The 25683-nt window shown below is 38.0% G+C and overlaps 1 protein-coding gene across 3 annotated transcripts; it reads right to left on the minus strand.

Moving 5' to 3' along the window:
* Positions 1-8: 8 nt before the first annotated feature.
* shc2 (SHC (Src homology 2 domain containing) transforming protein 2) lies at positions 9-25683 on the minus strand. 3 transcript variants are annotated; one of them, XM_055216584.2, is made up of 14 exons: positions 25522-25683; positions 22011-22250; positions 17184-17254; positions 13605-13665; positions 11127-11246; positions 10837-10890; positions 10695-10746; positions 10032-10158; positions 7316-7493; positions 4341-4434; positions 4083-4250; positions 3588-3877; positions 3020-3178; positions 9-752 (listed from the first exon to the last, which is right to left on the minus strand). In XM_055216584.2, the coding sequence occupies exons 2-13, from the start codon at positions 22149-22151 to the stop codon at positions 3050-3052; spliced, it is 1485 nt and encodes a 494-aa protein (XP_055072559.1). In that variant the 5' UTR covers positions 22152-22250; positions 25522-25683; the 3' UTR covers positions 9-752; positions 3020-3049. The 3 variants fall into 3 exon arrangements, with proteins under 3 accessions (XP_055072559.1, XP_055072557.1, XP_055072558.1); XM_055216582.2 differs by lacking the exon at positions 25522-25683 and adding an exon at positions 23655-24781 and having other exon boundaries at positions 22011-22797; XM_055216583.2 differs by lacking the exon at positions 25522-25683 and adding an exon at positions 23655-24737.

Consider the following 25683-nt stretch of genomic DNA (forward strand, 5'->3'; position numbering starts at 1 on the left):
TGGTAAAATTTTTCCTTTGTTGTTTGTGTTTTGCCGCATATACCATTGGTACACATTTGTTTATTTGACTAAACACAAAAGAGATGCTATGAAGTATAATGCATGTTCGATCACTGTCGCTTTAAAAAAGGGTAACATCACATGACCCAATGTTTGGTCCTGAGAGTTCGTAAATGAAACATGTGCATTTGATACGACTGCATTAAAGCTGAGCTTATAAGCTTTATATAATTTCCTTATCAAATACTGCATCCTGAGAACAAACTGTTGATCACTTTTTTTAAAGCACAACAAGATACTGAGTCCAGTCGTTCCACAGAAATGATCACCAGAAAAGATCATAACCACAGTTACTGAATACATCACATTTAGCAGTCCATTCAAAACTTATACAGATGTTGAGGAAACAAGGAAATAAGACGATTGGTCTCGTGTTTCTCATAAGTTCACATTTTTTCGACAGGCACGGTCATCACCAATGACAGTCTGCTGGGAAATTGTAGGGTTCGGTTTGCAAAAAGGAAAGCACTTTATTTCCCAATGTCAAGATCGCAGTTGGGGTGCGGGGGTCTTCTCAGTTGGTTCTGGCTTGAGGAAGAGGATGATTGAGCAAGGCATGCTGAAAGCTGTAGTTTGTGGTCAGTGCCTAAGGAACAGTGAAATCCCACAAGTCCCAGTGGAAGCTCAGAGTCTGTGTTTAAGGCAATAGTGTGGAGCCTCTGGAATTGTGGCACGGGGTACAGCCTCGCTCTCTGAAATAACAAAACACAATTTCATGCTGTCGTCAGGATGTTTTCATGAATTATACCCCAGTCATCCATGCAAAATTTCTACACAGACCCATGAATATATAGGCATTATCTGTATATGATATCAAACGCAGAAGTGTTGTTTTTTTATTGCGGTTCTGGCTAGATGGGATACAGTTACGGCCTAAATCCTATGAAATGTTGGGTTTAGGTTTGAGGGTTGGATTAGGATAAAAACAGCTCTCATCTGGAATTTCACAAGATTATGGCCATTGCTACATCCCTTCTAGCCACAACAGGCAAAATGGGTTGTGGCTAGATGGGATACAACTGCGGCCATAATTTTGCAAGATGTTGGGTTTTAGGATTGGGATGAAAGACCGGTTCTGGCTGGATGGGATACAGCTACGGTCTAAATCACATGAAAAGTTGGGTTTAGGTTTGGGGGTAGGATTAGGTTAAAAACAGCTCATCAAGCGAGATTTCATGAAATTTTGGCTGTTGCTGTATTCCTTTTAGCCACAACAGGCTAAATGGGTTGTGGCTAGATGGGATAAAGCTGCGGACAAAATCTTGCAAAATGTTGGTTAGGGTTAGGGTTAAAAACAGCCCTCATCCGGTGAAATTTCACAAGATTTTGGCCACCGCTGCATCCCTCCCAGCCACAACAGGCCAAACGGGCCGCGGCCAGATGGGACACAGCTGCAGCCAATATTTAGCAAGATGTTGGGTTTAGGTCAGATATGGGAATAGGATTGGGATAAAACACAAGTTCTGGCTAGATGGGATACAGCTACAGCCTAAATCCCATGAAATGTTGGGTTGAGGTTTGGGGGTAGGATTAGGATAGAAACAGGTCTCATCAGGCGAGATTTCATGATATTTTTACTGTTGCTGTATCCCTTCTAGTCACAACAAGCAAAATGGGTTGTGGCTAGATGGGATACAGCTGGGGCCAAAATCTCACGAGATGTTGAGTTTAGGTTAGATATGGGGATAGGATTGGGATGAAAAAAAAACGATTCTGGTTAGATGGGATACAGCTACGGCCTAAATCCCATGAAATGCTGGGTTGAGGTTTGGGGGCAGGATTAAAAACAGCTCATCAGGCAAGTTTTTATGAAGTTTTGGCTGTTGCTGTATCCCTTTTAGCCACAACAGGCGAAATGGGTTGTGGCTAGATGGGATACAGCTGCGGTCAAAACCTTGTGAGATCTTGGGTTTAGATTAGATATGGGGATAGGATTGGGATGAAACATCGGTTCTGGCTAGATGGGATACAGCTTCAGCTTAAGTCCCATGAAATGTTCGGTTTAGGTTTGGGGGTAGGATTAGGATAAAAACAGCCCTCATCAGGTGAGATTTCACAATATTTTGGTCGTTGCTGTATCCCTTCTAGCCACAACCGGCAAAATGGTTTGTGGCTAGATGGGATACAGCTGCCCAAAAATTGCAAAATGTTGGGTTTAGGGTTAGATTTGGAGTAGGACTCAGATGAAACCAGCAGTTCTGGCTAGATGGAATACAGCTACGGCCTAAATCCCATGAAAATGTCACAAAAGTTGGGTTTAGGGTAAGGTTTGGGTGTAAGATTAGAATGAAAACAGCAGTTCTGGCTAGATGGGATACAGCTACGGACTAAATCCCATGAAATTTTGGGTTTAGGTTTAGGATAAAAACAGCGCTTATCTGACAAGATTTCACAAGATTTTGACCGTTGCTGTTTCCCTTCAAGCCACAACAGGTGAAATGGTTTGTGGCTAGATGGGGTATACAGCTGTGGCCAAAATCTCACAAAATGTTGGGTTTAGGGTAAGGTTTAGGTGAAAGATTAGAATGAAAACAGCAGTTCTGGCTAGATGGGATACAGCTACGGCCTAAATCCCATAAAATGTTGGGTTTTGGTTTAGGATAAAACAGCACTCGTCTGGCAAGATTTCACAAGATTTTGGCTGTTGCTGTATTCCTTCTAGCCACACCAGGCGAAATGGGTTGTGGCTAGATGGGATACATCTGCGGCCAAAATCTTGCAAAATGTTGGGTTTAAGGGGTAGGATTAGGATAAAAACAGCGCTCATCTGGCGATATTTCGCAAGATTTTGGCCTTAGCTATATCATATCTAGCTACAACCAGAGAAATGCGAAAAGCATGAGTTTGCATTTCCGGTCCTAACCCCATTTGCATGCATATGAATGGAAGTCTTACCCTAAAGTCTAAACCCAAACCAAACGTTCTCATGTGTACAAAAAAACAATGCTAAGCTTCTTACCATGTACAGTATACAGGGTCGAAGTGGAGGTTAATGCTTTCTGCAAACCACCTGCTGGAGGTGTAACTCACTCTCCGCCGCCACAATAGGCAGTTTGTTGGTCAAGTGGTAGTTGATCAGGTGACTTATGCTCTCAAATAGCATATCTTTAGTCCGAACCTATTGATAAGATAAAATAATAACAAGTGTAAGTGCAGGTCTCGTTTAAAAATTAAGCTTTTGTTTTAGTCGGCAGGGTGACCCGGTACATTAGCAATAAATTGAATTCTGCTCAGCTTTGTTGCACTGCCAATAGTTTCTGTCACTTAAAACTAATAAAACATTTTAAAAATGTTAAACATAAAGGGGTGGTTTCCCTGACATGGTTCATCCTAGTTCCAGACAAGACTTAATTTAAAAACACCTTGAATTGACATATCTTAACATACAGTTAATCAGTGCCATTATGTTAGTAAAAAACTACTTAAATATCCTAATATAACTAAGACCAAGTCCTGGATTAACCTAATACCTATCCAGGAAACTGCCCCAAAATGTTTATAAGGGACAAAGACAAAGCATCACCCACCACTCCTTCTGGATCCACCAGCAGCAGATGTTTGGGCAGGCCGCACTGCATCCCCGTCAGCACATACTGGCCTGGGTTAGTCGCGCTGTCCCGCACCAGGAAATCTCCATCTCGGACCAGGAGATTCTCTGCGTCCCTGCGGCTCATGCGTCCGTGGTACCACATTTCACGTCGTAGTTGGTCTTCTGTAGGGGCGACGGGAGCCCGCCGACGCGGGGGACTCGGCCACTTGTCCTCCAATACACAAACCCCACTGGCCTCGTGTAGACGCAGAGCGTCCTCGAATGGCCCTATGAAATTGTGCAGAATGTAAACAGGTTTGGTTATTTGCAAATGAGTAAGATAACAAAATAAAGAGTGGAGCATTTATTTTATTGCATTTTAATGCTGTCCACTGTACTTATTGTATACATTTTAAGGTTTGCGTCCAATAAGAAAATGTTTTATACTTTATTTGTGTTAAACCTATAATGCATTATCATATAGCTGACTCACTCATGTCAAATATGTCTTTCTTAGGACTATCGGGTTTTCGTCCTCCTCGTGTGTCCGCTGAGGTCTCCGCTGTGTCCAGATTCTGAGTGTTTACATACAGGTGTTCCTCATAATCGCGGCTGCCAGGTGGGTGACCATCTGCTCGCAAGTAACCATCAGAAGTCAAACCTACAGTATGAACAAAAGTTACATTAGAGTAATAGTACAGTGCATCAAGATAGTGACTTGATATTTATTATCAACCACTAGGTGTCTCACTTGAGCTACCGTTGTTCTCCGTGTCCCAGTGCACTTCATAACACAAGTGGGGGGCAGGAAGGGTGTTTACTTCTCTTTTGGCTGGTGACCCCATCTGAAAGGTTAAGGTCAGGTTTTAAGATCAGTTTTTGCTTGCAAGCTTAATAATATAGGTCTCATGGACCTTCAGCTCATTTGGACCTCATGAAAACAAATCGCATTAAGTGGAATGTGAACAGACAGACAGAAAAATGCATGCAGTTAGTGAATCGACCAGACCACTGAAACAACATTAGGGATGTTGTTGTTTACATTCTCAATCAGAGCTCAGGTTAGACTTAGGCGGGCTTTCGGTGCATTGGGTTCACCCTGGCCAGCAATTCACAGAGGGTACTTACAGAAATCAAATGATGATGATGAATGGTTCAGCTGGCCAGGTTTATGCAGTTAAAAGGTTCAAAGGTTGGAGTAAGATGAGATTTGATATGTATTGATTATTGATGAATTTCTCATTTCATACAAAGGGCATATGGGCTATGCGTTACGGTTACATAAAATTAACAGTGGTTGGTAAGGCCAATAGTGATTTTTGTCTTGTTTTCAGTAAAAATATCCAAAAATTCTTGGATTGGGATGCTTTTTCTTGATGAGCAAAACGACCCAAGAGGGTGGGTCTCGTTTTTAGACCTAAAAACATCAAATTAAGTGATTTTGTGCATTAAACAAGCAAAAAAATCTGCCAACGGGGTAGGCAAATTTTCAAGATGAAAAATGTTCAAGATTTTTTGCTTACCCCATTGGCAGATTTTTTTGCTTGTTTTATGCACAAAATCACTTAAAGGGGCCATGGCATGAAAATCTGACTTTTTCCATGTTTAAGTGCTATGATTGGGTCCCCAGTGCTTCTATCAACCTAGAAAATGTGAAAAAAATCAACCCAGTAACTTAGTTTTGGTAAACCATTCTACAAGCACATGAAAAAATCGTAGAAATTTGGCTCTCCTTATGATGTCATAAGGAGCTCTTATTATAATAATACCGCTCCTTAATCTGCACTATCCAACCACAGCACTGCCATTTAGTGCAGAGAATAGCACAATTGAGTTTTAATTGCAACAAACCACTATCATTGTGATCAGTGTTTGAATTTTATCAGCTCATTTGCATTTTAAAGGACACACCCAAAACGGCACACTTTCCCACACACCTACAAAGTGGCAATTTAACATGCTATAATAAATTATTTATATGGTATTTTGAGCTAAAACTTTACATATGTGCTCTGGGGACACCAAAGATTTATTTGAGATCTTAAAAAAGTATTGTGCCATGGCCCCTTCAAATTTGATATTTTTGGTCTAAAAACTATAGACTTATTTTCTTAGGTCGTTTTGCTCATCAAGATAGGTCATCTTAATTTTAGAATTTTTTTATATTTTTTACTTGAAAATATTTTTTGGCAGTGAAGCTGTTTCTTGTAACTGTTGAAATAAAATATGTATAGAGATGTAACCAGTCGTACTCGCGTCCCGAGCGAGAGTCGAACCGCTCTGGTCTGACATGAGAGTCGAACGCTCTTACAAGGAGGTTAAGACGTCTGTCGCTACACCGCAAAAAATGAATGTCTTACTTGGTATTTTTGTCTTGTTTTCTAATATAAATATCTAAAAATTCTTTCATTGAGATACATTTATTTGGTAAGCAAGTTGCTTAAGATAATAAGTCTTGTTTTTGTTTTTTTATAAATTAGGAAAATCAAGAGTTTTTTTACTTACAAGAAGTCAAAATATCTGCTAGCGCAGTAAGAAAAATGAACTTAAATTAAGTTTGTTGTATTAAGCTGAAACTGGAATTAAGTTTATTTTTCTTTCTGCACTGGCAGATATTTTGACTTCTTGTAAGTAAAAAAACTCTTAAGCCACTTGCTTACCAAGATAATGTATCTCAAATTTTAGATATTTATATTAGAAAACAAGACAAAAATACTAAGTAAGACATTCATTTTTTGCAGTGTAGATCATTTCTTGAGGTTGGGGTTTAATTTTACTGCACAGCTCTCACTGCACTAGAAAAAATGATTTTCAAGAAAAAAATTCTTAGTATTTTTGACTTGTTTTCAGTAAAAATCAAGATGTATTTTCTTGATGAGCAAAATGACCCAAAAAAGTCGTTTTTAAACAAAAATATAAAATTTAAGTGAATTTGTGCTTTAAACAAGCAAATAAATCTGCCAATGGGGTAAGCAAATATTTCTTTATTTTTCTTGAATTGAAAAATGTTCAAGATTTTTTTGCTTACCCCATTGGCATATTTGTTTGCTTGTTTTCTGCACAAAATCACTTAAATTTGATATTTTTGGTCTAAAAACTAGACTTATTTTCTTGGGGGTCATTTTGCTCATCAAGAAAAAGCATCTTAATTTAAGAATTTTTAGATTTTTTTACTGAAAACAAGACAAAAATACTAAGAATTTTTTTCTTGAAAATAATTTTTTGCAGTGTGACACACTGGTGCTTACTGCTTAGTGATATTTGGAAAATCGGGACATTGGATTAAAAAAGAATTATGACATAACCTAGACCCGCTGTCACTTATTGTCACAGGAACGGAAGCACTGACTGCAAGGCTTTTTATATTGCCGTTTGATGACCATTAATCATTGGGGGGGATACATTTTGTCCCCACCGGGATAAAAATAAATCATCAGAGGCAGGTATAAAAACACCAGAGGGGGGATAATCCCCACCATCCCCCCGGCAAATCGCACCCTGATAATTATGCTATTATTATTATCATCATAGTTTCACATTTATCTTCCTGCACTTGCGACACCAACGCACATTGCATGCTTTTCCATTACAAGCTCTTGCATACGTCTGGGACACATTTTGATTATTAGTAGTAGGCTTTTCCCTGGGAATCAAACTTATGAAAGTTGCGCTGCTTGCACACAGTTTACAGTCAGCCATACACATGTATGTATTTATATTTTTTACCTGAGCTGTTTTGTTCTGTGGTTGGGTATGGGCGTGACCCAATAGGCCCACTGGAGGCCTGAGTCTGGAGTCCACCACGCCCCCAACTGGAGGCTCCTTGCCTGGGATGTTGTTGTAATAATTATGCTCGGATGACTCTTCATCATCACCCCATGCTGACTCCTCTGTTCGTATATTCCTAACGTAATAATTAAAAAAACAATTTACTTGCAATTGACTTTTGAATTCAGATGCGAAACCCTGCGAAAAGTGCGTCTGATGTGTTTTCTTGTATAAGGCTCTTATGTTTAGGTTCAATACTTTGATGGCAATGAAACGTTTATTAGTCAGTAACACTTTTTTACAAAGTGAAATTTAATTGGTATTTAAGAAATTCCACTGCAAAACCCTCTAAGTGCATGCTAGCTTTTTTTGGCAAAAACGTCGACTTTTTTAAAAAATCCACTTTTTTAGACAAGACATAGTAAACAGTTGCAAAATCACTAAAGATGCAACTAGGAACATTGCAAATTAAAAATGTATAAATAAAGAAACTGTAACACATATAAACTATTAAACCCACTATTTGCAGTAGACAATTTCACCCAGTTTTTGCATGGTCCGTTTTTTATGCGTATTACAGGATCACATGTGCTGATACAGTACTATTTATGTATTGCGCAAGGACATTGTGCCCATGTAGCATTTTATATCAGTGAGGTTCCAGTTACTGGAGAATCATGTCTATAAAGGGCATAGACAGCAAGTCTAGATTTGGAGATGGAGCGAAAATTTACAAAGATAAGCGAGTGCATATACAAACAATGACTTAAGAATCGAGCAAAGCAAATTATCTGATGTGACACAAAGCAATCTTGTGGCTTTTGAGAGCCCCTTAAATGAGTTTAGCTTTAAATAACAGTCTGGGATCAAAACATGATGGCCAAATGAAATACAACCCCATCCGTATCTGGTTTCAGTCATGTGAATGACACAGGAAAAATTATTCGTCTAGGACTGAAGGCCTTCATGGATTACAGGTGAAGTAGTGCACATGATCATATCTTTCTATAAAAAGAAAGATAATACAGTGATTGGTTGCTTTTAATGTCAATCAGAGGCTTTTGCCGTCTAATGGTGCGTTCAAACCAGACACAGAAGAGGCGGCAAGCGTGAGTGATGTACATGTTAAGTCAATGCAAAGACGCGAATAGGCATCCTGCGGCGCGGTATGCATGAATTGAGTGCTCCGCACGAAAAATCTGAATTTTGATGGAGAACAGAGCCTCGTTGACCATTTAGGAGCTTGCTCTAGTATTGACGTGATTACATGAAGCGAGAGGAGTCGGATAAGCCCCTCCCATGACCTGAATTTCCGTGGGAATGAATTTCATGCGCGGCGTTCACGGGCGAATGAAGCGAGTAAACTTAAAATGTTCAAGCATCCAACCACGCGTGAATAGCGCGTTTGTGCCGTCTCTTTAGCGTCTGAAATGAAAGAGGTGGCAAGCACGAGTGATTTACATGTTAAGTCAATGCAAAGATGCGAATAGGCATCCTGCGGTGCGGTAAGTGTGAATGGCGCAGATGGTGCGGAACGCACGTTACGAGCGCATTGCTGCATGATCCACGTGAGTTGAAAAATCTGAACTGTGGCGGATTTTCGCCCCACGTTAACCAATCAGGAGCTTGCTCTAGCAATAATGTGATTACAGGAAGCGAGCGGAGGCAGAAAAACAAAGCAACAATGGAAGACATCATTGTTACACGAGATATCTTCATACTTTTACAGGAATTAGAAGATCTTGTTTGGAAGAAAGTAAGTGAGGAGGTCGAACAATCTGGTAAGTTTACTCAATTTAAGCTATATAAGCTCCTCCCATGACGTGAATTTACGCGTGAATGTCTCGAATGACTGGAATTTCACGTGCGACTTTCATGCGCGAATGAAGCGAGTAAACTAAAAAAATGTATGTGTCCAACTATGCGCAAATAGCACATTTTTGCAGCATCTTCCGTGTCTTACTTTCTTTCTTACTATTTTTGTCTTGTTTTCAGTAAAAATATGGATTTTTTGATGAGCAAAATTACCTAGGAAATAAGTCTAGTTTTTAGACAAAAAATATAAGATTTAAGCAAATGTGTGCTTAAAACAAGAAAAAAAATCTGCCAATGGAATAAGATTTTTTTTATTAAGTGTTTATGAAAAAGTTAACTTTATTCAAGACAATTTTTCTAATTCCAATGGCAGATTTTTTGCTTGTTTTAAGGACTAGTTTACTTAAAGTTTATATCTGTTGTCTAAAAACTAGACTTATTTTGCTCATCAATAAAATCCATCTTAATTTAAGAATTTTTTGATATTTTTACTGAAAACAAGACAGAAATACTAATAGTATTTTTTGTCTTGTTTTCAGTAAGAAATATCTATAAATTCTCAAATTAAGATGTTTTTTCTTGATGAGCTAAACGACCCAAGAAAATAGGTCTAGTTTTTAGTCTAGTTTGGCAGATTTTTTTTGCTTGTTTTATGCACAAAATCACTTAAATTTTATATTTTTGGTCTAAAAACTAGACTTATTTGTGTGGATTGTTTTGCTCATCAAGAAAAAGCATCTTGATTTAACACTTTTTAGATATTTGTACTGAAAACAAGGCAAAAATTCTAATTAAGAAAGTATTTTTTGCAGTTTTGTCCTAGTTTAACGTTAAAAAAATTTATCGATTGGTGTCTCACCTGTCCATAGGGGGAATGGCTTTGGGTGGGCTGTGCAAATACTGTTTGAACTGAAGTTCAAAGGCCTGGCCGATGGTACTGATCACATTCTGGGCAAGACCATCACCACACTCCAGGATATGACAAGCTAGAGAAACAAGAACCAAGTGAAATTATTTACATGTGAAAAACCTGGCTTTGGTGTAAACCATGACACAAAGAAATCACACAGGGGGCCAAATGTCTTGGAGGGTCACAGACTAAACCAATCAATGACTTTATAGGCATCATCTGTACACCATATGCAGTACATTAAATTAATGAGATCAAATGTGACTTATGTAAAAATTAAGTTTAAGTCATTTTTTGTGATTTACTGTTTTCAAAAATCATCCTACATAATGCAAAGAACATATTGTGAAACTATAACCTAGATAACTGACTGAGTATAAGTCATGTTAGAGATTGAAATCAATTAATGAAATCAAACTTGGATGCTCCTAAAATCTCATAGCCAAATTACGAGACTTTAGCCAGGATTTTATAGACAGAGTCACATATACGACATAACCAGGTATCTGTTTTAAACCAGTCCATTACAACAACAATCGTCCCTATAGCAACCCATGACCGGGGGCTTTTTACCATTTGTGAGATGTATGCAAGAACAACATCATAAAATACCTCTTTGATTCACAGGATCTTTGGCCACATAGGCAACGTAGTCAGGCGTATCCTGAAACGCAAAATAAAAAGTCAGAGCGAGGGTCAAATTTGATTGGGTGGCATAAAATGAACAGAAGCAGAGCTGCGTAAGAGGACTCACAGAGTCTCCGCCAGAAGCGAAGGAGATGGACTGCATGGGGTGGTGTGCAATTACCTAAGAGCAAGAGAGAGAGAAAAAGGGTGTGATGTCTGCATCAGTTCAAATCAATAAAATCAGCAGTACTTCAGAATGAAACAGACAAAACAACGCCAACATTATCATCCGCAGAATGACATCTGCATCCTGTGTTAAATATAGACAATATAAAATGAAAATGCCGCATTGTAATAAGCTGAACTCTTAGCCGAGGGGCATTGTTGATGATTCAGGGGAATGGGGTGAGGGTTAACCTGTCGTGTGGTGGGGACCAGCAAACTCAAGCCCTCGATGGAGATGTTGACCCCGATGCTCATCCCAGCAAAGCGTAGGTTACTCTTCCCCATGATGGACTGGAGGGTTTTGTTGGTGACCTAATAATGAGACGAAATCAAATTACACTCTAAAAATAATGCTGGGTTATTTTTAACCCAGCATTGTGTCAAAATAGGACGAACCCAACTGGTTTTAACCCAAAATGCTGAGTTGTTGGGTCAAATAACAAATTTTCTGGGTGAATGTAACCCAATGGTGTGGTTCAACCGTTTTTAACAACCTTTTAGAGCTTGTTTACACCTGGTATTAAGATGCGTTTTGGTCGGATCGGATTACAAGTGGACAACGCTAAATACAGGTGTAAACGTGGTGTGAAACGTTTTGAGCTTGTCCACTTTAGGCCACACTCAGAGGTAGTCGAAAACGCATTCTGCCATATTGCTTTTGTGATGCGCGAGTGGTTGAACAGCTACAAAAAACCGCCTACTCTCCGCCTATTATTTTATGTGTAATGTACCGAGCACAATCAGATTTGACTTCTAGTGCAAACACACAGCCCAAACTTTATGCTTTTATGGCTGCCCTCCGCCTCTTTCATTTTTGTTTAAAGAGCACCTATTGTCCACATTTTTAAATTTATATTAGTACATGTTAACAATATGCAAAGTAAATGATGACGCGATTTATCATCTCCAATGTAAATCTCTTTTCTTGGACTACAACAAACACACAGATTGTAGGCAACAGTTTACTTCCTGGGATTTATGATGTAGACAAGACCGACATTATGATAATTTCTCCTGCTTTGGACTGTAAGTGAACTGTTAGCAACCAAATCTTTCAAACATGGTAAGGAGCGTCACGTTTCCGGCTGACGTCAGAGGTATTTAGGCCAATCACAACGTACAGATTAACTAGCCAATCAGGGACACAGAGCTTTTTAAATCTATGCGTTTCAGTAAGAGAGTAAAATCTGGAGCTACAGAAATGTACGGTATGTGGAAAATAATGTGTTTTTAACCATAAAAAACGTAAACACATTGTATTATACAAAATACACAAAAAAAATTGTTTTTAGCAATGAAATAGGTGCTCTTTAATTATGCGAGCATGTGAAAGTTGAACAAGCTTATTTCATCGATTGCTCTGAAATATCAAAGAAAGCACTTATCTCACAAGGCAAAAAAATAAATTCTCTGGCCAAAAATATATTTTACATAAATGTAAATACATTTGGTACAATGTTATGCTCAATTGAATATATTTTTTAATGTGGAAATATATTTAGTTTAACCTTCATATATCAACATATTTCAAAATGTATTTCAAGGGCAAGCTAATATATTTCTAATTTTACATCCCATATGGCAAAAATTTAATTTTTTGCCTAAATATATGCTAAATACAAGAAAATTTTACAAAGTATATTTCTGAAATTGAAAATATATTTAATTTGAACCTTTTTAAAACTGTTATGTTTATAGGTTTGTAACATAAAGTTTTTCTTCCAATGCGACGTGAATATATTTCCTTGGATTGACAAATATGGAGGGCAAAATATATTTTTAATGCTTTAAAATTTATTTAAAAATATATATTTAAAAATATACAAAAAATGGCCAAAAAATATATCAGTGAAAAATATCTTTTTGTAAACATATTCCAAAATATATTCCAGCAAATATATTTGTTGGCCATTTTTTGTATATTTTAAAATATCTTTTTTGCCGTATGGGATATACCAGCCTGATCTCACGAGAATTCCTACATATTTTATGAGTTGGCTAATTCGTATGAATTCATACAAAGTTAATCGCGCAAAAACTTACAATTATTATAAAAAAACAATAAAGAAACCCAACCCCTAACCCTGCCCCTAACCCCAACGTCACAGGGGTTAGGTTCAGGGTACAAAAATCAACGAATGTGGTCGTATGAATTAATATGAATAAGCCACCTCATAAAATATGTACAAATTGCCATGAGATAGCGTTAGATATACATGCACAAATGTTGTGCAACATGTTTACTAATAACACAAGCAGCGGACTTTGACCTAATATTAAGGTGGATCAATTTAAACCTGTTATATCTCCCGCTCACATTTAAACAAAAGCAGAGGGACTCCCCCACAGACCACCCCGTCAGTAGTCAGACAGAAGCAGTCGAAAGTGTACAAAAGAGACGGATCAAAATGCCAGTTTCTCTCTCGCCCAATTGTGATCTGATAGACCAAAACGCATCTTAATACCAGGTATAAACAACCCCTTAGAGTGTAGCAATTAGATGTTTAATTCATATAATCATGCAGATGGGGAGCATTTTGACTGGACAAAAATATGTGTAGTGCAGGATGAGTCATCAATATTCTTATTACATTTTCTGGAAGAGAAAGACCAGATGCTAAGAGCTATTTTGAATCTAATTTGAGATCAAAATGAAAATCACATCCTTACTTTCTTCTTCCAGGCAGCTTTTCCTCCTGGTACGGCTTCACACAACCTGTTGATGGCCTCTCTGCATTTACACGCACAAACATAAAGATATAATAAGCAGTGTAAGTGTTACTAAAACCCACGATAAAACATTTGCTTCAGCGACACCACAGTGTGAAAATACACTCTTAGAACGAATGTGGGACAACACACTTGCGTTGTCCCAGAATTCACCCATCTCTGTGTTATTATTGAAACAACACATTTTGTGTTACTTTTAACACATTTTGTGTTATATTTTAACACAAAATGACACACAATGTGTTAAAATTACACATAATGTGTTAAAAGCTTAACGCACAAAGATGTGTAAAAAATGTATGGCAGGAAAAAGTCCGACCACACCGGACAACCATGTTACCGAAATAAGTCCTATAGTGCGCATTCAAATCAGGTCAACAAACAACAGCCTGTTTCAGTTTAATGTCACCACAGAGTTCAACAACACTGCGTGATGAGAAGCTAATGAGAACAAACTGAAATGTACCATCAATGTTCTGGATCTACATTATCTGCAGTGGTTGTTTGCATTTTGCATGGGGTAGCTTGGTATGGTAACTTGGTATGGTTATTATCTTATGTCTATAGAGTTCACCATATGTGATAGTAGTAATGTGCTACTAAGGACTTCTTTTGGACAACTTTAAAGGCAATTTCCCCAAAAAAATCAGATTCCAGATTTTCAAATAGTTTTATCTTGGTCAAATACTGTCCAACTAACAAACCACATCAGTGGAAAGTACAATGTATAGCTTAAATTTAAGTCACATTATATAAAAGTGTCTGCCAAATGCATAAATGTAAATAATAGTGATGCTGGGTTTATTGACAAACTTACACAAAAGCATATGGTTCTCTGCAAATGGTGGTTAAGCGTTTCGCAACCTCTGCGGGGGAGTTATGGGTTATGAGGACAGCCGACTGACTTCAAAACACCAGTCTGCTATCAAGTAACCCATTAATATTTTAAAGGTGCCAACTGTTTCGGCAGAGGACTTTTGAGGGAATTTTTCTAATAATAAGTTGTACATTTTGACTGGGTGTGATTAAGCAAATTTGTGACTGCTTTGTACCTTTACAAATGATGAGCTAGCCCACCCACACGCCTTTTTTCACATCAGTTTCTCTTGCAAAACAGATTGTTTCCAACATTCCCATTATAACCAGTCTGTGCCTTCCCAGTGATGTCATACACTCTATCGCCCGACTCAAAACAAACCACTCGTCTCCAGTCCTCTGTTTATCACTTTCTAGCTCCTCCCTATGCAATCTGCATCATCTTGGGTCCCAGCAGACCTCTATAGTCATTAGCAGGAGTCATTAATAATACATGGCTGTATCACTCTCTGTCCATCTCCACAGTTCTATCTGCACTTTAGCCAGTCGTGGGCCACGGGGTTCGAGTTACCGTCAATCGATGAGCAAGGGCAGGGAGAGGGACTCCGTTAAGCTCCGCCCCTACTCCCCCACTGCAATAATGCACATGCTCGCAGACATATACACATATGAGCTAATGCATATGTGGTGACATATGAATGCGCACATAGGCCTACTGTATGTGAGAACAGATGAATATACTGCAATGATTTATTCCTGAAGGGAATTTAGGTGTGATAATCTATTGTTTTGTGTAGAAATAAAATAAAATAAAATAAGATAAATTAAATAAAAACGCCTTATTTTTATAGCCTTTTTTGAATTTTGTTATATTTTTTGTTTATCTTATTTTTATGTGCAGAAAATAAATCAAATAAGTTAAATAAAATAAAAAACGCCTTATTTTTGTCTTATTTTTATAGCCTTTTTTGTATTTTGTTATTTCTTTTATCTTTTTTGGGCAGAAAATGAATAAAATCAAATAAAATAAGTTAAATAAAATAAAAAACACCTTCTTTTTGTCTTATTTTTATAGCCTTTTTTGTATTTTGTTATATCTTTTGTTTATTTTATTTTTATGTGCAGCAAATTAAATCAAATCAAATAAGTTAAATAAAATAAAAAAGCCTTATTTTGTCTTATTTTTATAGCCTTTTTTGTATTTTGTTATTTCTTTTGTTTATCTTATTTTTATGGGCAGCAATTGAAATCAAATGAAATAAAATAAATAAATAAAAAAACGCCTTATTTTATCTTATTTTTATAGCCTTTTTTGTACTTTGTTATTTCTTTTCTTAATCTTATTTTCCAGTTTATCTTTCAGTACAAACATCTACAAATTCTTAAATCAAGCACCAAAAGCAAAATGCAAATGACGTAATATATAAAAAATGACCAAAATTTGAGTTTTATATATAGTTTATATATATTTAAAATAAACACAGCAAAACAGGATTTTCAAGCAAACATTTTCTTAGTATTTTTGTCTTGTTTTCAGTAAAACTATCTAAAAAATCTTGATATTTTCTTGATGAGCAAAATGACCCAAGAAAATAAGTCTTGTTTTTAGACCAAAAATATCAAATTTAAGTGATTTTGTGCATAAAAAAAGCAAAAAAATCTGCCAATGGGGTAATCTTAATTTAATTAAACATCTTAATTATGAATTTTTAGATATTTTTACTGAAAACAAGACAAAAATACTAAGAATTTTTTTTCTTGAAAATCATTTTTTTGCAGTGTATACATTACTGTAAGTGAGCTTATGGTTAAAACAAAAAAAACATCTGGGGTAAGAAAAAAATAACATCTTTAGTAAGGATTTTAAGTTAATTTTAAGTTTATGTTTTTACCTCATTGCCAGATTTTTTCTTGTTTTAACTATAGACGGTTTCAGCAGTAACAACATAAACAAGTGCTTCCGTGGTCTACACGTAACTTTCGGTAAACTCCGCTAAGAATAAATAACAACAAAGTACTTTAAACGTAGTTTATTTATATAACAAGCAAAATAACCAACATGTAGATTACCTAGGACACCAAAACATTTTTTATTTTCGATGAGGTATTTGTTCAAGAGTTTAGTTTAGCAACTATTCAGACCATTAAAAAAACTGAAACCGGAAGTAAAGTTCAGACCAGAGTCAGACACGTATCACGTCACCGCACGTGCATCCAATGAAACGTCTATAAACTCAAATCATTTTAATTATTTGTTTCAGAAGATAATTTATAGGCCATTTTGTTTCTTAAGCAATTGATTTAAGAATTTTTAGATATTTGTACTGCAAAATACGATGAACTAAAGAAAAAACTAAAGTAAAAACACAAAAAAGGCAAAAAAAAGATAATTTATTAAAAATGCTTAAACTTTTGGATGTAAAAAACATACTGGCTGGGCGTGAAACTGTGAGTAAAAAATGGATGTTAAACTGATCTAAACTTTAAAAAATTTGTAGCATTTTTGTCAAATAAAAACATATTTTTATGTTACTTTAACTTAAGAAAATTAGTTAAACCATTTCAACTTGAATTTATAAGTTATGTCAACTTTTTTAAGCCAAAACTTAAAACGGTAGGTTGAATTGGCCTGCAAAACCAATTCATCCTGCATATCTTTTACAGTGTAGTTTCAGTGTAACCCAAACAAAAAACTAGATTTACCTTGTAACCTGCGTCCTAGTGTTGAAGTCCAAAGATCGCATTGATTTCAGGACCTCAATGCACCCCATGTACTGCAGAAACGAGAAAAACAAAGTTAAACATTACTTTCATGATGCCTATAATAATTAGTTGTAATTTCTCAGAGGTCAGCATTGCTTTATGTAAATATGTAGCTAATTTGTCTGTCAAGGTCCATGACTGCGGTGCTGAAGAACAACTGTCTCTCACAAACAAGTGTGCTTTAACAGCACAATAATATCAGTAGGATGCACATATGTGCTTGTAACCTAACGCTGTGTAATTATAGATAAATGCTAAACGTATAATTTGGCAAGGCAGCTTGTTCTGAATAAGACAGCATAATAACCATGCTGGGGAGGGTCATTACCGCAAAGCGTAAAGAGACTGCCGGCAATAACTGCATCACGGCTGGTGAGGGCGGACTGGGTATAACCGTATCTGGGCCTTTTGGGACCTGAAAAGTGCACTGTTGAAGGTGTTGGGGAATATCCATTCGGTTATTAGTCACTAATGTGTCCTAAAGGGTCACAGTGCAAGATGCTGATGTGCCTTTTGTCCCTACCCCCCTTTCACATATGTCTTAATTAAAGTGCCGTAGATGAGAATTTGCGGGTTTTGTGCTTACAGGGAGAGTAAAAGATTTGGGGATGCCCACCTCGACCCACAGCAACCTACGTTTGAGTCAAAGGGAATGTCCTTTTAGTTACCCGTGTTAGGTGGTGTGAGACGTTTGTTTTTGTTTATATCAACATTTAAGACACATAGAAAAAGTCATATATTGATTTCTTTTTAAAGTTGCAGACCTGTATACATTTCTTTGTTCTGATGACTACAAAGAAAGACATTTTGAGGAATGCTTTAACCAAACCACCCCATTCACTTCCATAGACTTCCATTGGGGCTCTTAATCGGTTTGGTTTCAAACATTCTTCAAAATATCTTTCTTTGTGGTCATCAGAATAAAGAAATTTATACTGGTTTGTAACAACATGACAGTAAGTAAATGATGATGACAGAATTTTCATTTTTGGGTGAACTATCCCTTTAAAATCTATTTCCTTTGCCTCTTGTCTTTAACACATATAACTGCGCTTTAGGGGAAGGCCCTAACAACTTCTTTTGACCTTGATACAGTTTTGTATGAATATAAATGAGCCCCCAAGTGTGACGGTTTTCACTAGGTTGCATTCTCAACGTTTTTCTGCAATCACGCCTTGGGCTTTCGAAAGCACAAAACCAAAGTATGTTACTGTAAATGAACAACAAATCCTTTTTAGGTCCGTTCCATTATTATATGGCCTCAGTCCATTTTTTATATCTTTAATATTGACTATTGAGTAAGGTCATGTCAAAGATTGAAATCAATGACTGACATCAAACTTTGAAGCTCCTAATATCAAAATTAGATTATGAGACTTTGGATTTCACATATTCTTTTTATTAAACATGTAATGTTTCTCTTTTTTTTACTCAGAAGTGATCTTAACTTCAAAAATGCCGTGCTTGCCCCATAACTAGATTAATCAACAGCAGGAAATTTTCAATCTGTGTGATGAGACTTTTATCTTCCTTTTAACTTTCTCTTCCTCTTTTTGTCAAAGACCTCTTTGTTATGCACAACCATTCAAGGTTTAGGGTCACTTGACTGAAATGTTTCTGATGATTTTAAAAACTTTGACAGACAAAGTAAATATCAAACATGTTCATTTATTTTATTGTAAAAGTAAAGTCTTATAAACATTATTTTAAGTAAATCAGCCAATAAGAGACCAGAACAGATGTGGACTCCTTCAATACTATTTAAAGATCATCTCTTTGAAATTGTGAAAAACCTCAAGAAGCTGAATGATAAAATGCAAATACGCTGTCAGAAAAAAAATGGTCACTAGCTGTCACTGGGGTGGTACTTTTTTAAAATAAGTACTCTTTAAATAAATATTGGTCCCACAGAGTGCATCCTTGTATCTCAAAGGTGCATATTAGTGCCAAATGTACACATATCTGTACCTAAATTGTACATACAGTATAAGGGCCTTTTTAAAGGGTACCGTCCCATTGACAGATAGGGACCATTTTTTCTGACGGTGTATAGACGGTTTCAGCAGTAACAACATAAACAATCGGCTGTCGTGGTCCGCACGTAACTTCCGGTAAACTCCGCTAAGAATAAATAACAACAAAGTACTTTTAACGTAGTTTATTTATATAACAAGCAAAAACAACCACATAGATTACCTAGGAAACCAAAACATTTGTTATTTTCGTCGAGGCATTTGTTCAACAGATCAGTTTAGCAACTAGTCAGACCATTAAAAACACGAAACCGGAAGTAAAGTTCTGATTCAGATCGGATCCAGTGCGTCCGATGAAAACGTCTATAGCATAGTTTGAATTACTTTATCACCCAATATGTACTTTTTACCGTTTTGGAATCCATTCGGCCGATCTCCGGGTCTGGCGATACCACTACTTATAACGTAATAATAAAGGACTTTGCTGCCGCAACATGGCTGCAGCAGGCGCAACGATACCACGCAGTGCCCGAAAACAGTCCCTTGCTATTGAAAGTTACCAAGGGGACTACTTTCAGGCACTGCGTAATATCATTGCGCCTGCTGCAGCCATGTTACAGCAGCAAAGTCCTTAATTATTACACCAGAATAAAAGTATAGTTCCTAGCCATATCAGCCTGTCTTAGTACATAATGTAAGTACAGAAGAGTCAACAGGAAAAGTATCTAAACTATTTGGTCATTTTACGCACGATGCTAATGGTCTTATCAGATTCAATGGATTTTGCTAAGCTATGCTAAAAGTGGTACTGCCAGAGATCAGCTGAATGGATTCCAAAACGGTAAAAATCAAATGTTTAACTCTAGGGGAGCTGGAAAATCAGCCTATTTTCGAAAAAAAGTGTAGTGTCCCTTTAAGTTCGATGGAAATGAGCAGTGAGATACTCTCCAACTATGTATAGATGAAGTACTTTCACACTATTGTTTTGCATAGACTTCTGTTCTTAGAGAGTTGGTCATCTAGGAGCTGCACAAGTGTCATATGTTGCCTGGGTTTATGTAACAGCAACAAAACTCCTATTGATTCATAGAAATCTGGGTCAGTATTTTAAAGGACGCGTTAAATGCTTTTGCGTAGACGACTTCAATCTTAAATCTCTGTGGTGTACCAACATGCCATAGTGTTATTGGACTGGAGCCCCCTGCACCCCTCCACCCACCGCTTCCTCTTCTACACATGTGATACAAATGACTGTGATTAAACGTAATTGAATAAACGAATGAATGGTGCCTGTGTAACGCAATTAAGGAGCGTTCGCAGGCCCAAGCTGCACTAATGGAGAGAGAGCCGTGTGGTTACAATAGATGCTCGGGTGGAGGAGAGTGGATGGGTGGGAAACAGGGCTGAAGGAGGATGGCTGTCATTGACGTCAAACGTCTTGCCAGTATTATTTTGTAAACCTTTACTGACCAAGAGGGAAAGATTTCGGTTTATAGCTATATACAATTAACGAAGTGTCAAAGTAGCTAAAGGCTAAGGCTTTACTGTAAGTGTTACCAAGGCCTTTATATTGTTTGCCTGTGTGATGTTTTCTTGTGATTTTATAACAGGATTTGTCTGCTTTTACTTATACAAGTACGAATTATGTGGACAAACAATTGAAAGTAGAGATGCACTGATATTACATTTTACACCGATACCAATAGCCGATTATTCAGACTGATATCTGCTGACGCCGATAGTTTGGTGGTTATATTAACTTCAATTAACTAAATTCTGAAGTTATATGAAGATATAATGACCGTTAATATTGAACATTAAACTAGCTTAAATTTATTGGATTTTCCTATTCTGTTTTTATTGACAGGATATATCGGCAACGACTTTTGGCTTTTTTGAAACAATCGGCCAATAGTGCGAAAATTGCTTTTATCGACCGATATATCAGTGCATCTCTAATTGAAAGCTGTGTAAATTGCCTTTTTTAATGCGTCTACGCATAAACAATTTGCCTTTATATTAGCGTTCAATGTTAACATTAGTTGCATGTCACAGCAATAGTATTTAACTAAATTAATTCTGTTGTTTTGCTCATTAAAAGTAGCCTTAAAATCACATTCACACACTTTAAACCTTTGTTATTTTGCTAATAATGGCTTTTATAGAAGGGTTTAAGACAAGACCACATATTTAAAATTAGTGGGGTGCATTTCCCCATCAATGTCTTTAAGAAGGGACTGTACTGATCCCAAAACCAAAGTTTAGCATTTTCCATCCTGCTTTCGAGTATAGTTGTTTTGCAAAAGTCAACGCTCCATATACTGTCATAAACAATGAACCGCCCCACTGCCCCACCTCCCCTTAGTTATAGTTCAGTTGTTTATATCTGCAGTTTGTTTACCAGCGCTGCCCTGTGCTCTGACGCAGTCGTTGTACGTACCACACAAAGCAATACTGTATATCTGGATTAAATTATATATTCCTCCGGTACCCTCAAGCAATGACACTCACAACCCAGTATGCTGCAGCAAAGAAAGCCTCATTGTTCTCTTATCATTTGCAGTTTCACACAAACCCAATTGCGACATTTTGCTGTTGTGTATTAGCTTTCAGCTGAATTCATGCAGTTGTATTCAAATCTTCTTTCCAACAGAGCTGCATAAAATGGTGCAGTGATCATAAACAAGTGATACGAACGATTATCTAGAGATGTGTCTCGAGCTATATTGCAGACCTGAAAAAACAGTAAGCGGAAAGCACTATGATATTTCAAGTTGATAAGCAAGACACTCACCCTAACGATGTAGGAAGCTCCTGTGCTGCTGATCTTTATGTCTGGGTGCAACCACCCCTGCGTCGGCTTGTTGATGAAGCTCCCCTTCTGGGTAAAGTTATCTCCCAGCCATATGCCCTCTACCCTGGTCCTCCGGTTCATCCCTGTCCTGAAGCTCCCAGAGCCCCCCGGACTCCCCTCGGCGGCCCCCGAATCTCTGTGACTTGCTGAACCTCCGATGGCCCTCTGCCGCCTAACGGCCTGTAGGGAACAAGGGCCCACACAAACAGGGTCACAGGAGTTGAACACAGCTGCAAGACTAGCCACAGGACCACTAGCAGCAGTTGCACCCCTGGGTGCAGAACTATCGGCCGTAGAGGCCCTGCCCGAGTCCTTGCTGGAACCAGAGCTGGAGCTGCTATTGGAGGGACTACGGCTTAGCAGCGAGTTGGAGAACTTCCACTGGGGCATCTTGGGGATGAGCATGCAGAAGGTGGTGGTGCCGTCCTGCTCGCCATCCAGCCCGGGAGAGTCGGCCAGCACCTGAGCCGAGGGCGGAGGGAGAGCAGCGGTCTCCAGGGGCGGCAGCTCCAAGCCAGGCGTGGACGAGGAGGCCACCGGGGTGGCCACCACCTTCCCGCTCATGGCTAGGCTCTGCATCAGGTCGTCGGAGGAGGTCACTGAGTCGTTCCGGAAGCGGCCATACTTGGGCTTAAGTAGCATGCCCGGAGGAGCGGTCCAGATCGGAGAGGAGAGTGGGGGGAAGGAGGGAGGGGAAGGGGGGATGGCTAGGGAAAAAGGAAAGATGCTGTGGAAGGAAAGGAGAAATCCACAGGAATCCACTGGAAGGTGAATCGGCTCTCTGTGGACTGAGTCTAGCCCTGTGTCCTCTTGCACACATAAGCGTCACCCTATCTCTCTCTCTCGCTGCCTTACTGACAGCTTCTTCTGTCCCTTCGAGTGGCTGGTTTAAGCCCACCCACTTTCTCTTCTCCCCCCTCTCTTTCTCTCTCTCTCGCTCGCCCCCCTTTCTCAGCTCACCCCCCCCACACACACTCTCATTATGATGTCATGCTGTTATGGTCTCTCTAGCCCTGGCCAACCCAGCTGCATTTAGGCAACATTAGCTAATGCACATCTGCCTCAGGAGCTCCTTATAGCTTCATGCATATGTTATTGTACATGAACAGACAAACCAAAATGTACAAAGTCATGCACTGCCTCTCTGTGCTGCAACGTTAGTTAAAGGTGAAAGGTTTGAAAGTTAAATACACCACATGCTCAGACTGGTAAATGAAACAGTGGCTTTCACATTGTTTGTTTGAGCATCCCACTCAGTCCGACATAGCAACATTGGCTCAAGCAATGGCGTAAGTAAGGGGAACCAACTGGTTTGGCACAGTATTTTATTATGTTGCATTTACGCATTTGGCAGACTTACAGTGCATTCAAGCTATAGGCTACACTTGATCAGTATGTGTGTTCCCTGGAAATTGAACCAACAATCTTAGTAGTGCTAACACAACGCTCTTCAAATTTAGGTACAGAAACACTATTTTAAAAAGTACACACTTCAGCTTTAAATAGAAATGAATTACAAGTTATGCAACAGTTTAAGAACAAAAACCTATATGTATGTGCACCAAATAAAAACTTTTCACATACCTCTCAAACTTAGTATCACCATTTCACAATGTGTTCTTCATTATGCTGCAGAAAGGCCAATAAAACGGTTGCTGGATATTCTTGAGACTTTAACTCTATTTTCTTGCTGTCGTATTCAACACAGTCAAGCGTAGATCTGAGCTGTCACATTTAGAGAACTTGCGCAAGTGCAATTTGACAAACAGTCTCTTCCTTTTGCTCTGACGTCAGTTTTTTCGCAACTGCCCGAAAGTTAATGCATAGAGTCCACGAGGCAAAATAAACAGGAAACATCAAACTACTCTATATATTCCGTTAACATTGCGCCGTGCCGTGGAAACCACAGCCATGTGGTGCTGACGAAGCCTCACACCACCTTTGTGACTCACAAACGTGACTTTTTTTTAACTCTGTATTTTCCTAAATCAACAAGCTGCTCTGTGATGACCTCTGCGGGGTGTGGTGCACAGATTTCATCTTGATTTTCCATTCGTTGCATTCATCGCAAGGCTGGCTCTGGTTATTTTAGCTTCAAGAATGGGGTCACTGTGACCATTTTCAATTAGCGTGAGTGTAAGTGTGAGGTCACCGTCACGATCAATAAGTTCAGTTAAGGGCAGGGGAGAACACAAAAGAGATTGGATTTAAAAAAAAAAACATTCTGACTTATTTACACCCTAGATCTTCAGACAGCTCCTCTGGGGACCATATATTGTCCGTTCTAGAGCACTTTGGTGCTTTTTGCTAATTTAAAACTTCTGAGCGAATTTCGGGAGCGACTACCAATGAGAACGCAGCAGTGGAGTTTACGTCATCCTTCTCTCGTCAGTTACTGGAGTAGATGGTACTCATTTGTTTATGACAACCAGATTTAAAAACGCCTCATTGAAAGAGATGGGCGACACGCGGTGATAACGTCGCTGGCTGTCTGAACGAGGCATTAGACTACGCAGAAGTGAGTTAAAGGGATAGTTCACCCAAAAATGAAAATTCTGTCATCATTTACCCGCTATCATGTTGTTACAAACCTGTATAAATTTCTTTGTTCTGATAAACACAAAGAAAGATATTTTGAGGAACGTTTGTAACCAAACCGTTTGTGAGCCCAATTCACTTCCATAGTAGGAAAAATAATACTATGGATGTGAATGGGGCTCACAGGGAAATGTATACAACATGACAGTAAGTACATTTTTGGGTGAACTATCCCTTTTAATGTGAATTGATCTCTCTATAATCAGAAGTCTTCAAATTGAGGTCTGCGCTGGGGATCCATCAATTATTGTTGATCACAAAACAAAATTTTGGTAAAAAAATGTCAAATATATTATGTTTATTTAAAAATGTATGTACACGATTAAGTTAAGTTGAACTTATGTTAAAAAATTTTACTTAAATGAATTGCTTCGATTGCCCAACTATTTCTAAATATCCTGCATATTACGCCATCACTTTGGAAATTTACAAATGTGAAGATGTAACAATCGCTATTTAAAGTATTGGTTTGTGAATTAAGGCAAAAATATGTTTCGCTTATCCAAATACGCCAGTATGAAAGTCACATGTTCATAAATAGATCAATGACAGGTGACATTTATTGCATTAAACATTCGGCTCTTATCTGCTTTTAAAAGATTGTCATGACATTATGCATCAAATTGTGGTTAACGTGGGTGAAAGGGTACATTAATAACTGCGACCAAATTAAGAGACACCTTCCAGATGTCAGGCACATACCACATCCTCATTTCAGAGGAAAGACAAGCACTTGCTTGCAACATAACTGCAAGGTTACACAAAATGCTATTTAAATACTAAAATAGTCTAATCTCGTAGTGAAAAAATGAAAGATGTGGAAAGTGGTAAACACAAATTAAACATAACTCACCACTAGAGTTGAACTGATGTTCAGATGACAACCTTCTTCATAACAAAGTCACAAAACCTCTTGTAATCTGGATCATGTGTTTTTGAGTGTGTTAAATTGATTTAAGAATGACAATTAAGTTAACGTCTGAAGAGAGTAACGCCATTAAAACCACAGTCTAGA

Source organism: Misgurnus anguillicaudatus, chromosome 23, assembly GCF_027580225.2.
Source record: "Misgurnus anguillicaudatus chromosome 23, ASM2758022v2, whole genome shotgun sequence".
Lineage (NCBI taxonomy): Eukaryota > Metazoa > Chordata > Actinopteri > Cypriniformes > Cobitidae > Misgurnus > Misgurnus anguillicaudatus.